The following is a 14,533-nucleotide window of genomic DNA, read 5'->3' on the forward strand; positions in this document are numbered from 1 at the left end:
ATTTATAATATAAAGTTCTTAAAAACTATTCTTCATTGTTTAGCTGCCTGATTTTCACTGCCTACTTCCAGATGACAGGGTTCCAGATGACAAAGAGGTAAAATAAAAATTACCCATAGGCAAGACAAAGGAGCATGGGAAAATGAGGGGAAGGAGACAAAGAAAAAAAGAGAAATGCTCTTAAGATGGGACAATTTTTTCCCCTGCACTTCAAGAAGCAACTTTATGTATTAATATTATGCCACATTCAAAGTAAGGTAGATCTTGTGTGTTCAGGATATTTCAGTCACTGTCTAAATCAAAGGTGTGTCTTTCATTGCTAGCTAGTTACCAATGGCAGAAACCATGTAAACGAAAAATGTGAATGGATGGGAATAGAAAGAAACATGAATCAATCAATGTGAGAACATGAACAAGAACTAGAGAGAATAGAGAAATGGTGAGAGAATAACATACTTGTATTCTTGTGGAACCAAATGTCAGGAAGTCAAACCTCTGAGCTTAGTGCATTCATTGTATCCTGGTTTCTTTGTTACCTCTGTTTACAGTCACTTGATGTTTTATATGGAATACAGAGAGGTTGATTCTTTACTCGATAATTGAAACAACAGAGAAAGGAAAAGTACTATTAGGAATTGTAGTAATGAGTAACAGAAAATATCATTTACTTGGAGATAGGTTGGTAAGCATTAAAAAGAACTGAGTGAGCCAGGATCAAGCCACTGGACTACAGCCTGGGTAACAGAATGAGACTCTCTCAAAAAAAAAAAAAACCAAAAAAAACTGAACAAAAAAGTGTTAGTAAAATGCGCACACTAAACAACATAACCTTTAAATCTAATCATTGTACGTAATAAGATTATATTCAACTTAAAATTGTATCTGTTTTCATTGTAAAGCTAACATTACACAAGTGGGAAAAGCTGTCTCCTAGGCAAGTGTGGTTCTCAGTCAACAGTTAATTAAATTACTTACAATGAATTTAGTTGTTCCTGGTTGAAAAGACATGTTGATAGGGCATGGTGATTATCAAGGGACTTGTGTCCAATGCGGTGTGGCCAAAGTTTCAGGGCTCAGTAAACAGGAACAGGCAATAATAAAATCCTTTAATAACCACTCACACAAAAATATCCTAATTTTTTTATGGTGCCAAAAGGGAACATTGTGATTTACTGATCTTCTTTTAACTTGCCAATTTGCCTTATGTTTAAAATCAGACTATTTTTCCTCCTGAAGCAACAATTGGGCAAGTTTTATTTGACTCAAGAAGTATAATAAAAATGCATTTTACGGCCATTTCTTCCCTTGCTTCAAGTAGGTTTACGGTTAGAAATACACTCTTAATTCCATTTACCATAATGAGATTATTTACCATTACCAACAGCAAACGAATGAAAGATACATTTTCTAGAGCAATGGAACACTAATATTTTAGTACTCTAGTTGTCCTTACTGAATTGGCATTTGAAAATGTTCACAACCTGTCAGCTTCATGAAACCTCACAATCATTGGCTTCAAACATTGTTGTAAACTTGAAAGTGTAGCTTGTGATAAACAACAAAAAAAAAGAAAAAGAAAATAGCATTAACCATTTTACGGATCAGATGAATTAACATGAACTGCACGGCAAGAATTCTGCAGGTGGAGCTCCTCCGAGAACGGTGCTAAGGAACCTCCTGCCGAGTTCCTCGCTAGCTGCTCGCTCGCCGCGTGGTCCTCGGCCCGGGACGCGCGCTTCCGAGCTGGTTCCGCAGCGGGCGCCGGAGCGAGGCGGCCGCGCCCGGACGCTCTGATGCGGTTGCGTACGTTTTCCGCGCTTCCCGCTCTCCACCGGTTGGACCGAGGCTTTTAAACTGCCATCTGCTCCCGAGTCCGGCCTCCTCCTCCGTCTGGTGCCCCCTGGTGCTCGTCCCCTCCGCATCCTGAGGAGCTGCGAGGAGCACAGGGGTCCAGGGAGACAAGGATGCTTTCAAGACAAACATGCCATGGCGGCGAGCCGCAGGGATCCACATTTCCCGGGCCCAGAGCCCTGGCAGACGTTGCCTGTGGACACTGAGGAGCTCTGGAGAAAGAGGGGGTGTTGTTTCACGGAGCCACCCCGCAGAAGAAAGGTGGAAAATAAGTTTCAACCCACTACAAAGGCAGAAGTCAGCCCAGCCCCCCAAGTGTGGCCAAAGACCCATAGATCCGTAGACCTTATCTTTTCTTGAATCCACCCCTCCCCCGACCCCCCCTTTTATTATCTTTCAGGCAAAGCAAAGAGAGAGTTCACTAGGATCCCCGATTTCAGTCAGGCAGCCCTTTTTTGAGAGCCAGAATATCCGTGTCGGGCGGGAGCTGAGAATGTGGCCTTAATTGTTGAGGGGAGGAGGATGGAAGATAATCCTCCCTGTCTCCTCCTCCCATCCATTTAATCAATATTAATTTCATGCACCATCTTCACAAAGTTTCTTTTCCCCTCCTCCGACTCAGAACTCAGGCTCCGGTTATCCTGCTTTACCCTTCCCCTCCACCCCCACGGCCCTGCAGTCACTCAACACTACTGCGGCTCTCTCCATTAAAGATGAACAACAGATCATTTTTCATTGCATGGCAACCCTAAGAGCTCTCTCGCTTAGCAGAGCATGATGGGAGTCTTTCCATCTCCCCCACCCCACCTTCCTCTTCTTTTTTTTCCCTTCCTTCCCTTCTTCCACAATTAATCCCTAAATAATGATTTTCCTAAGCTCGCGCGGACTTCAGGATGGGGTTGAGCGACCCGCGATGACGCTCCCATCAGCCTTTCAGAAGGGACGGTTTCTAAAGAAAACTACAACTCCCACGAGGCATCAGGCTACAGCAACCGCGAGGCATCACGGAAGTCGTAGGCACTTTTCTCCTAGGTCGCGTTCATCTCCTCCAACCCGTAAACTCTAAGTCCCAAGGTGCCTCGGGGCTGGCACGCCTGCGCAAAACCCCGGAGCGAGGTGGGGGGTGGGGCTGCCCCGGGCGGCGGGGGGCGGGATCCGAGCGGGCTGTGTGGAGGCTTCAGACTCCCGGCGCCATTTAGCGCGGAGAGTTTCCCGGGCGGACGCGGCTCCTCTCGCGGCCCCTCCGCACCCCCGTCTTCGGTGACAGAAGGCGCCTGGTGGGGGTGACTGCTCTTTTCTCTCCCTGTTCCCCCTCACCCAGTCCTCTAGGTCTCCTCTCGCCTCAGAGAAGCAGCGGAGCTCGGGCCCCGCGGTGAGCGGCCCTCCCCTCCCCGCCGTTCCCTCCGCCGTCAGCCCCCGGCACCGGCCCGGGAGGAGGCGGGTTCGCCAGGCCCGGGGCGGGCGGGGAGGCCTCGGGGAAGGGGGGGCCCGCTCCTCAGGCGCCGAGGCTCCGAGGCTCCGGCCCTTCGCCTCGGGGCGATGGGCGACCTGTGAGGCCGGACCCATCGCGGGGGGCGCGCGTGGGAGGAGGCGGCCGCCGAGTGACCGGAGCCGGGCCGCGGCCTTCCCTCGCTCGCCGCGGCCCCTCCCACTCCTGCCCCGGGGCTGCCACCGCGCGGGCGTCGGACCTGGTCCCGTGCTCGCGGCGCCGCCGCCCTCTGGGCCTAGCCCGCCCGGCTCGGCGAGGGGCAGTGGGAGCCGCGTCCGCCGCCTCCGCCTCCACTGGGTGCCGGCCCCGGGCCCTCCCCTCATGACTGCGGCGCCTCCGCTGCCGCCGCCCGCCCGGCCGCCGCTCGCCACAGGATGGATGCGGACCGTGCGGCGCTAAGCCCCGCGGCCCCGCTCCCGACCCACCCGCCTTCGAGCCCTCCTCGCGAGCCGCAGCAGTCCCGGTGCCAGCGGCCCGCCTCGCCCTCGCCGCGGCCGCTCAGCGCTGAGTGAGGCGTCCCCGGGTCGGCGCGAACCCGCCCGCCGCGGTGCCCTGCGGACCTCTGCGCGGGTGGCTCGGCCCTCACGCCCTTTCCACCCGCGACTCCGGGCCCGCTCGCCTCGCGCCAGCGAACCGACCATGTCTGGCGGCGCCGCGGAGAAGCAGAGCAGCACTCCCGGCTCCCTGTTCCTCTCGCCGCCGGCTCCTGTCCCCAAGAATGGCTCCAGCTCCGATTCCTCCGTGGGGGAGAAGCTGGGGGCCGCGGCCGCCGACGCGGGGACCGGCAGGACGGAGGAGTACCGGCGCCGCCGCCACACGATGGACAAGGACAGCCGCGGGGCGGCCGCGACCACCACCACCACGGAGCACCGCTTCTTCCGCCGGAGTGTCATCTGCGACTCCAATGCCACTGCGCTGGAGCTCCCCGGCCTCCCTCTTTCCCTCCCCCAGCCCAGCATCCCCGCGGTTGTCCCGCACAGTGCCCCACCGGAGCCCCACCGGGAAGAGACCGTGGCCGCCACCGCCGCCTCTCAGGTAGCCCAGCAGCCTCCAGCCGCTGCCGCCCCTGGGGAACAGGCGGTCGCGGGCCCTGCCCCCTCGACTGTCCCCAGCAGTACCGGCAAAGACCGCCCAGTGTCCCAGCCTAGCCTTGTGGGGAGCAAAGAGGAGCCGCCGCCAGCGAGAAGTGGCAGCGGCGGCGGCAGCGCCAAGGAGCCGCAGGAGGAACGGAGCCAGCAGCAGGATGATATCGAAGAGCTGGAGACCAAGGCCGTGGGAATGTCTAACGACGGCCGCTTTCTCAAGTTTGACATCGAAATCGGCAGAGGCTCCTTTAAGACGGTCTACAAAGGTCTGGACACTGAAACCACTGTGGAGGTCGCCTGGTGTGAACTGCAGGTAAAGCCCCACCTACTTCTTTATTTGAAGGTCCTTTGGATCCCACATTTGGCTTGGCGAAGCCAGTTGATCGAGTTCACCCTTCACTTGGCATTCTCTAACTGTTGGACTCCGAGTGGGAGGGGGAGGTCAACTTTTGAAAGGGGTTGAAATTAGGAGAATGTGGAGCATGTGCCTCGGTGTTGGGATAGGATAAGAATTACTGGTAGCCAGAGGGATTTGCTACCGGGCAGGGGTGGTGAAGGTCATCTTAGTATAAACGAATTGTCTCCTGGCTTAGTGTCTGGCAAGAAACTTGGAATGAGTGGGGAAGTTGAAAGTACAGATGCTTCTTCCTCTGTGCGTTTCAGTCTCATCAAAGGCTCTGCAGTGATGAGCTGCCTCTGGGCGTAGAAGCGTGTTTCCATTCCTGAGATCAGGCTGTTCTTTTTAAATGAGAACGACCTTGTACTTTTGGATATATCTTACTTGATGGTTGCACAGGCATTTAGTATAAAATAAGTATTAAAAAAGACTCTTCTCTGCCCCTTTTGGATGAATGCCTTGGCAGTAGTGACGTGCAAAGAAATGTTTGATGTTGTTCTACCTAATGATGCTTAAGCCTTACAGTAGCAGCATTGCTCTGACATTGTTCGTTAAACTAACGTCTTTCAGCCCATTCACTCTACAGCGAATAGTACAGGAGCCCATGCAAAATTGTGTAAGTGCTTTGAGAGTTGTAATGTCATCATCATTATTTTAATCTTATAAAATATTTTTAAGCTAAACTTTCCCAAGAGTCCAAAGGAGTCGCAATACTTCCTTTTTTAACCTCTAGTGGTGTAAATAATGGTGTGTCATTCTGGTTGACTAGTACATTCTAGGTTTAAACAGCTGAGTTTGCGCTACTTGTTGCTTCACTAACTGAAGCAGCTTGCTTGAATGTTGCCCTGACTGGGCATAGGTGAACATAGGTTATTAGTAGGAGCGGGGTTATACTGAAGGAAAAAAGCCACATTATGCATACATAAAAAAATGTCATTAGACCAGCCTGATACAGGATATGAAAATAACTGAATGATCTTGGAACTTGTTTTATCCGTGAACTAATACGTTAACATATAACACTTTGAATGTCAGGTTCCAAATAATTAAGGCCATATCAAATGTGAAATTAACACAGCATGTGGAAGTAACCTTAAAAACTAAGAAGTTCTTTACGAACATAATCATTTCTTAACTTTTACAGTTAATGATGTAGAACTTCTAAGGTAGTGTGAAATTAAAACTACTCATTAATTTTATAGTATTTTAGAATTGGAAAGGTGACAGATCTTAAAAAAAAAAACAACGAAAACTATTCATTTTCGTCAGTCATACTCAAAAAACTTAGTCTGGGCCAGGCGCGGTGGCTCACGCCTGTAATCCCAGCACTTTGGGAAGCCAAGGCGGGTGGATCACGAGGTCAGGAGTTTGAGACCAGCCTGACCGACATAGCGAAACCCCGACTCTACTAAAAATACAAAAATTAGCCAGGTATGGTGGCACGCGCCTGTAATCCCAACACTCGGGAGGCTGAGGCAGGATAATAGCTTGAGCCCGAGAGGCGGAGGTTGCAGTGAGTGGAGATCACACCATTGCACTGCAGCATGGTGACAGAGCGAGACTCTGTCTCAAAAACAAAAACAACTTATGTCTGATTCCTTTTGGTTTACAGGCAGAAATTTACAGAATTTACATTTCTTTCTTGTACTTTCGACGCCTATTGCTACTGATGCTGGAATTTTATTCTTCCATTATAGTTTTATATTTGAATAGGTGCTTTTTAACAATTTTTTTTTTCCTTAACCGGTTACCTTACTTTTTTGAGACTGGACCCAATTACTTGTTGAGCACTTTATGAATTAATTTTGTTAGTTTTAATTATTTCACTTCTGAGACTTTTCAGAATGTGATGTGTGTTTTCCCTTTATCACCTGGAATTTTCTGATACTTTATTATCTTGGAACTGATAATACAGTGAAAAAAACTTAATTTGTCTAATATCATGATACAAACTTTGTCTAAGCTTCTCAGGTTTTCTTAGAACTGGTAGCTTTTTGGATTTTTAATTATCTAGGCATAGGCATGACTAAACTAAAGAAAATCTTATATTGCATATTATTTTTGAGTCATTTCCGGATTTGGCTGCAGAACTAGATGAATCCTAGCTTATTAAGTGGTACCTGATTTAGAAACTTCCATGTCATTTGTCTGTGCTTCTATAATTTTTTGTTTTGATTTTGAAAAGATTATCCTATCTGAAAAATCCTTTATAGCAGTAGTTAGGAAGTATTTTTGGTTTTTTGACCAGGACAGTTGCACTATATGCCTAATAAAGTATTCACTGGGTCAGTGTTTGAACTTTTATCTTTGGAGCCAAATTAAAGGACAAGCCCAAGGGATTACTAAAGCATTGGGAAGATAGAAACTTTTTCGCTAAATGTATCCTTTTAATATACACATATTTCTGAAGCAAGACAGGAGAATATTGTGTTAAGTTGTTGAGTTAAAAATCTTAGTGTATTAAAACTGGAAGAAATCTTAGGTTACCCTGCCCAGCTATTTATTTGACAAATAAGAAAAGTGAAATCATAGAGCAGGTAAATAACTTGATTAGGTAGATGAAGAACAAAAGCTAGTTAGGATCTAATAATTTGGGAGATGATAAAGTATTTGTAGTCCAGTAGATGACTAATAAGTAATTTCAAATGAAGCAATATTGTTTTGGTGTGGAAGTGGCTGTTGGATTTCTGGAGGAATCTGGTCCTATACCCATGGCAAATTTCAGGCTTCTGTTTTGGGTATTGATTTTCATCACTTCAAATTGAGATATAAATAGGCTTTCATGGATGGGTGAATGTGGTATACAAATCAAGCTGTTTTCTGCCAAGCTTATTTTTTAGAGTCATGTTATGCTATGCACTGCTCTTTAGTAAAACAAGCATCAATTCTTTTTTTTTTTTTTTTTTTTTTTAAAAAAAAAGGAGACGGAGTCTTGGTCTATCTCCAGGCTAGAGTGCAGTGGCTTGATCTCAGCTCACTGCAACCTCCACCTCCTGGGTTCAAGCGATTCTCCTGCCTCAGCCTCCCAAGTAGCTGGGAATACAGGCGCCCACCACACCCAGCTAATTACAAGCATCAATTCTTAGTAAATAATACGTAGATAATATTTTGACACCACAGGATCTTCAGTAATTACTGAGTTGTTTAAGATGCAGATTTTACCTGGTTTTATTAGACGAGTAGTGCACCTTAATTTTAATATTTGATTGTCTTGGTCAGAAAATACTACTGTTGGGCCTGACATTGATGCAGCTGGATGTGGTGGCTCATGCCTGTAATCCCAGCACTTTGGGAGGCCAAGGTGGGCGGATCACATGGTCAGGAGTTCGAGACCAGCCTGGCCAACATGGTGAAACCCCATCTCTACTAAAAATACAAAAATTAGCTGGGCATGATCCGTGCACCTGTAATCCCAGCTACTCGGAAGGCTGAGGCAGGAGAATCGTTTGAACCCGGGAGGCGGAAGTTGAAGTGAGTCTAGATCGCGCCATTGCACTCCAACCTGGGAGAAAGGGCGAGACTCCGTTTCAAAAAAAAAAATAAATAAATAAATAAAACATTGATGCACAGATTTAAGAATGATTTATTTTAAGCACCTTCCCCCCAAGTTGCCTTTGAAGAGTTCACATGATGCATTATATGTTGATGAGATTGTTTCCACATCTACCTGAAAAGGGAGCAAATCATATTTTTGTCGAAGCTCTAATATACTTAACTGCTTACTTTTCTCTGTCTTTTATTAAGATTATATGTCATGAGTATATGACATTAATATTTTGTGAAAAGTTTAGCAGTGTTACAGAAATGGGATGTGATTCTGTGATTAAGAAACCATAATTTGTTTGCTTGCTATAGTTCTTAAAATATCTCATTGAACTGAATCTCTCTATTTGAATGTTGGTGATTTTTTCCCCTCTTTTTAAATTTGTGCCACATTCCTTATTTTTTAGGATGAGTATCAGCATAACTTTCCATCTCAGGGAATAGTTTTTGGAGTTTGTTCTTAAATCCTCAAAGTCAGCGATTAGGAGTATTGGCAAAATTTTTTCTCTTACCTTTTTTCTGACCCATGGTAACACAGTCTGAGAAGTAATCTACAAACCTGGAAAGAGGTTGTTTTTGTGTAAAACAAACTAGGAATATATTGTTGCTTGGTGACAATTCATTTCTTGACATTCAAATTCATTTAAAATTCATCTTATTCCACCAGCAGCTTATCAAAGAAATTCAAAAAAATAAAAAATATATGTATATAAATATAAATAAAATACATCTTAGTTTGTCCCTATGGAAACATTTAATTAAAACTGGGCTCTCATTTTCAGAAATCATCCTAAACCTGTTATTTGGGTTTTCTGGTAGTTTTTACACTTTTTTAGATAAAGCTGTAAAAGCAGCAAGAGTAGCTATACTCAATTATCGTTTCTGAAAATATTTAGCATACTATGAAATAATTCATAATTATAATTAGTACACCTTTGCTATACCAGTTCTGTAAATTATGTTGATATATATTGCATTTTATTTGAGTTTTTTCTTTTATTTGTTTTTTGAGACAAAGTCTCACTCTGTCGCCCAGGCTGGAGTACAGTGGCTCGATCTCGGCTCACTGCAACCTCTACCTCCCAGGTTCAAGTGATTCTCCTGCCTCAGCCTCCTGAGTAGCTAGGATTACAGGTGCCCGCCACCATGCCTGGCTAATTTTTGTATTTTTAGTAGAGACGGGGTTTCACCATGTTGGCCAGGCTGGTCTTGAACACCTGACCTCGTGATCTGCCCGCCTTGGCCTCCCAAAGCGCTGGGATTACAGGCTTGAGCCACTGTGCCCAGACGTTTTGTTTTGTTTTAAAACCTGGTCTGCAGGAGCAGGTGAGACTTAGCGTGACCTCAGTTTATGTTTGAAGAGGCCATTTTTCTGCCTTGTAACATAGTAGTTAAGAACTAGATTGCCTGGATTCAATAAGCAAGTTTTGTGCTACAGTTTCCTGTCTGTAAAATGGGTGTAAAAAAGAGCACCCACTTTATAGAATTGTACTGATTAAATGAATGAACATATATAAAACATGTAGGACAGGGCCTGCCACATAAATATTAACTATGATGATGCAGCATCTTTTTTAGGATGTCCTTTTGAGGGAATCTGTGAAGATTTTATTTGTTTATATTTATGCTTGAAAAATCATATAGCAAAACTTGGAGGAGGAGGAAAGCAGGTATTGACCTTTATGTACTGGTGCTTTTAAATTCCTTAGCTTTACCTGGCCTTTCCTAATATTCTAATTCTGTGACCCATCACCCAAATGCCAACCTTTCTGAACTGCTTATTTTCAGAATCTGCTAAGTTCCTTGTCTCATCTTCTTTGCATGAATCTGGAAAGCAGATTTTCTTTTGGTGGATCTCATATATAATTCTTACAGTATTTATTTATCATATTGAAATTGTTTATATACTTTGTCTAATCCATTAGTCTTTAGAAAGTTCACTATGGTGTAATAGAATATTATACAATGAAAAGGAGCACCGAGGCAGAACCGTTGAGTTCTAGATTACCCAATTTTCTGACCTTGAGTAAGGAACTTAATCTGTAATGCTCATTTATTAGCGATCTGTCTTACTGATTTAGGATTGTTGAAGATCAACTGAAATACTATGTGAAAGTACTTTGAAAAATGTTAAGTGTTATATAAAATATAACAAAGGATACTTAAATATTCATTTAGAAGGCTATAAGTTGTCACCTCTTACAAATGGAATATATTAAACTTAGTTGGATTTGGGGAGCTTTTTGCTTTGTCAGCTTAATTTCTCAAATCTTAAAAGGGGAGCTTTTCAGTTTGAAGAGAAATTGTCAGAAGCTCTTAATATTTTGTTTGGAAGAGGATTATGCCTTTGACAGGTAGCAGACTTAATTTTATATGTAGGTTTTTTTTTTGTTGTTGTTGTTGTTGTTTTGATGGAGTCGCCCTCTGTCGCCCAGGCTGGAGTACAATGGCGTGATCTTGGGATCTTGGCTCACTGAAACCTCCACCTCCTGCGTTCAAGTGATTCTCCTGCCTCAGCCTCCAGTGTAGCTGGGATTGCAGGCACCCACCACCACACCCGGCTATTTATTTATTTAGTTATTTATTTATTTGTTTGTATTTTTAGTAGAGACAGTTTCACTGTGTTGGACAGGCTCGTCTCAAACTCCTGACCTCAGGTGATCCTCCTGCCTTGGCCTCTCAAAGTGCTGGGATTACAGGTGTGACCCACCGTTCCTGGCCTATATGTAGTTTTTAAAAGATTGGTTACTTGTACTTTTTACATAAGAGGAAAAGCATCAGTAAGCTGTGGTTTTGTGACCAACTTAATTGATCATATAATATCTCCACCTTCATTTATATTAATTTAGATTTTTCAGGTGGGGTTTCATAAATAATTTACTTTTTAGTGTTGTGACTTGAATCTTGGCCTTGCCAAATTACCATATTAAATACATTATGCTAAATGAATGTGTTGAATGATTTTTTTAGAAGAGAGTCCTCAGATAAGCTATTAGTCATTACAAGCAAATAATTTTCTCAGGAATGTAAGAATTCTTAAGAAATTTAACAGTTTGAATTTAGGAGTGTTTGGAAATTTGCTTGTTAAAATCATCATACTCAGGTTAGTTAAGAAAAAGCATACTGTCTTTCCTGTAGATACCTTTTGTGCAACCGAGGTTCACCTTCTCAGAGACAATATTATTTTTGTCAGTATATACGTGATAGATGGTCTAGTTAATCAAACATACACTAATGTATAAACCAAACAGTGAGAGGTGAAATTAATTAGTGAATCAAATTATTAATGTGCACATTCTCTATTACTAGATAGAGATTAACAGATTTCTTGGGATAAGATCATTTTCATGGCTAAGAGTTTTGAGCTATATAACCTGATATATCTATCTTTATGTGGGTAATCTCCTTACATGGACTGGTAGATTATTGTGGATTAAGGTAAATTGGGAAATGCAACAGATTTATCTCTTTAACATGCTAAAGAGTTACTAGGTATCATTGTCGTATTAAAATGTTCTTTGGACTCTTCATACTGCTCCTCTCACACACAGTCATCCCTCAGTATACATAGGAGATTGGTTCCAGACAGCCCCCACCACAGGGTACCAAAATTCACGAATGCACAAGTCTCTTAAATAAAATGGTGTATTTTCATATAACCTACAGTAGTACATCCTCCTGTATAGTTTATTTTTTTAATTTAATTTTTTTTTTTCTGAAACTGAGTCTTGCCCTGTCGCCCAGGCTGGAGTGCAGTGGCACAATCTCAGCTCACTGCTACCTCTGCCTCCTGGGTTCAAGTGATTGTCGTGCCTCAGCCTCCTGAGTAGCTGGGATTACAGGCACATCCCAGCACGCCTGGCTAATTTTTGTGTTTTTAGTAGAGATGGGTTTCACCATGTTGGCCAGGCTGGTTTGGAACTCCTGACCTTAAGTGATCCGTCTGCCTCTGCCTCCCAAAATGCTGAGATTACAGGTGTGGCTCCTCACGTATAGTTTAAATCATCGCTAAATTACTTGTAATGCCTAATACAATGTAAGTGCTATGAAAATAGTTTTTATACTGTAGTGTTTTAAAATTCATGTTGTTTTTTATTATTGAGTTTTGTTACTGTTTTTTCCCCCAATATTTTCATCTGCAGTTAGTTGAATCCATGGATGCAGAACCTGTGGATATGGAACCTGAGGATATGGAGGGCAGATTGTTTTTATGTATAGAAAGTAGAGAGTAACTGGCCGGGCGCGGTGGCTCAAGCCTGTAATCCCAGCACTTTGGGAGGCCGAGGCGGGCGGATCACGAGGTCAGGAGATCGAGACCATCCTGGCTAACGTGGTGAAACCCCGTCTCTACTAAAAAATACAAAAAACTAGCCGGGCGAAGTGGCGGGCGCCTGTAGTGCCAGCTACTCGGGAGGCTGAGGCAGGAGAATGGCTAAACCCGGGAGGCGGAGCTTGCAGTGAGCTGAGATCCGGCCACTGCACTCCAGCCTGGGCGACAGAGCGAGACTCCATCTCAAAAAAAAAAAAAAAAAAGAAAGTAGAGAGTAACTGAAGAGTTGAGTTTTAAACAGAGAAATTAATTGGTTAGATTTGCATAGCAGTAATTGTCCAAGAATGGATTAAAGGCATACAGGGGGAAGTGTAGAGATTCCAGTAGTCCCCGCTCTTCTTCTTAGGGAATAATGATTATTTTTGTTCTCCTGCTTTTCTTTTTTTTTCTTTTTTTTTTTTTTGAGACAGAGTTTTGCTCTTGTTGCCCAGCTGGAGCGCAGTGGCGCGATCTCGGCTCACCACAACCTTTGCCTCCCAGGTTCAAGGGATTCTACCTCAGCCTCCCGAGTAGCTGGGATTACAGGAAGGCGCCACCATGCCCGGCTAATTTTGTATTTTTAGTAGAGATGAGGTTTCTCCATGTTGGTCAGGCTGGTCTCCAACTCCTGACCTCAGGTGATCCACCAGCCTCGGCCTCCCAAAGTGCTGGAATTACAGGCATGAGCCACCACTCCTGGTCCATATTTTTATCTTTTGATTCTGTTTTCTTTGCGGTTTGTAAGACCCCCCAGTGGATACCTGAAGCTACAGACACTACTGAACCCTATGCATACTGTGCATTTTCCATCCCATAACCCATTCGACTAAGTGACTGAAGGACGAGATGGGTGGGTGGCATTAACTGTGAATATGCTGAACAAAGGGATGATATGTGTCCCATTCGCGATTTCATCACACGACTCAGAATGGCACACAATTTAAAAGTTATGAATTGTTGGCCAGGCATGGTGGTTCACGCTTGTAATCCCAACACTTTGGGAGGCCAAGGCTAGTAGATAACCTGAGGTCAGAAGTTTGAGACCATCCTAGTCAACATGGTGAAACCCTGTCTCTACTGAAAATACAAAAAAAAACTAGCTGGGCATGGTGGTACGTGCCTGTAATCTCAGCTACTTGGGAGGTTGAGGCAGGAGAATCACTTGAACCCAGGAGGTAGAGGTTGCAGTGAGCCAAGATTGCGCCATTGCACTCCATCCTGGGCGACAAAAGGGAAACTCCATCTCAAAAAAAAAAAAGTTATGAATTGTTTATTTCTGGAATTTTCCATTTAATACTTTTGGATGGTGGGAAGTGAAGCATCAAGTAAGGGAGGGCTACTCTAGTTAGGATATGAATGTGAGATTTTTAGGATCTAAGCTAAGGAGATAATAGAAGGAATAGAACATTTAAAATATTTAGGAGATAAAATATTTAGGGTTTAGTGATTAATTGGTGTTTGGAGGAAAAATGAAGCATGGTTAAGAGGTTAGGGGTTGATAGTGCTGTCAACTGAGGGAGAAAAATCAAAGGTTTTTTTTAAGTTTTAAGGTTTTTTGTTTTTTAGATGGGAGGAGGTATGGAGATGTATTCAGTTGGACATGTTGAGTTTGAGATTCTTGTGAAATCTCCAGGAAGAAGTTCAATAGGCAGTTAGATATATTACTGAAACTTGAAGATGAGGCCTGAGATGGAGATAAAAGCTAATGATTCCCAAAAACGTATGTATTAGTTGTAGCTGGAATAATGGAAGTAAATGAGATAAGCTAGGGAGAGGATATAAAGTTACAGAAAAATTAGAGAGGGGGAGAGGGAAGAATAATGGTCCTTAGGCAAAATAGTAACAATTACCAAGGGAAT

At 44.0% G+C, this 14,533-nt stretch overlaps 1 protein-coding gene across 15 annotated transcripts in view; it reads left to right on the forward strand.

Annotated features, from left to right (window-relative positions):
* Nucleotides 1–3,026: 3,026 nt before the first annotated feature.
* Nucleotides 3,027–14,533, forward strand: part of WNK1 (WNK lysine deficient protein kinase 1) — a 156,613-nt gene continuing 145,106 nt past the window's right edge. For 6 of the 15 annotated variants that reach the window (XM_007967128.3, XM_073020327.1, XM_073020328.1 and 3 more), the window contains exon 1: nucleotides 3,029–4,738. In XM_007967128.3, coding sequence (XP_007965319.3) covers nucleotides 3,980–4,738 — 759 coding nt within the window. In that variant the 5' untranslated portion in view covers nucleotides 3,029–3,979. Of the gene's footprint in view, nucleotides 4,739–14,533 lie in introns of all 15 variants that reach the window. The other 9 variants (XM_037988649.2, XM_037988650.2, XM_073020324.1 and 6 more) reach the window with 3 other exon arrangements.

This window comes from Chlorocebus sabaeus, chromosome 11 (genome assembly GCF_047675955.1).
Source record: "Chlorocebus sabaeus isolate Y175 chromosome 11, mChlSab1.0.hap1, whole genome shotgun sequence".
NCBI lineage: Eukaryota > Metazoa > Chordata > Mammalia > Primates > Cercopithecidae > Chlorocebus > Chlorocebus sabaeus.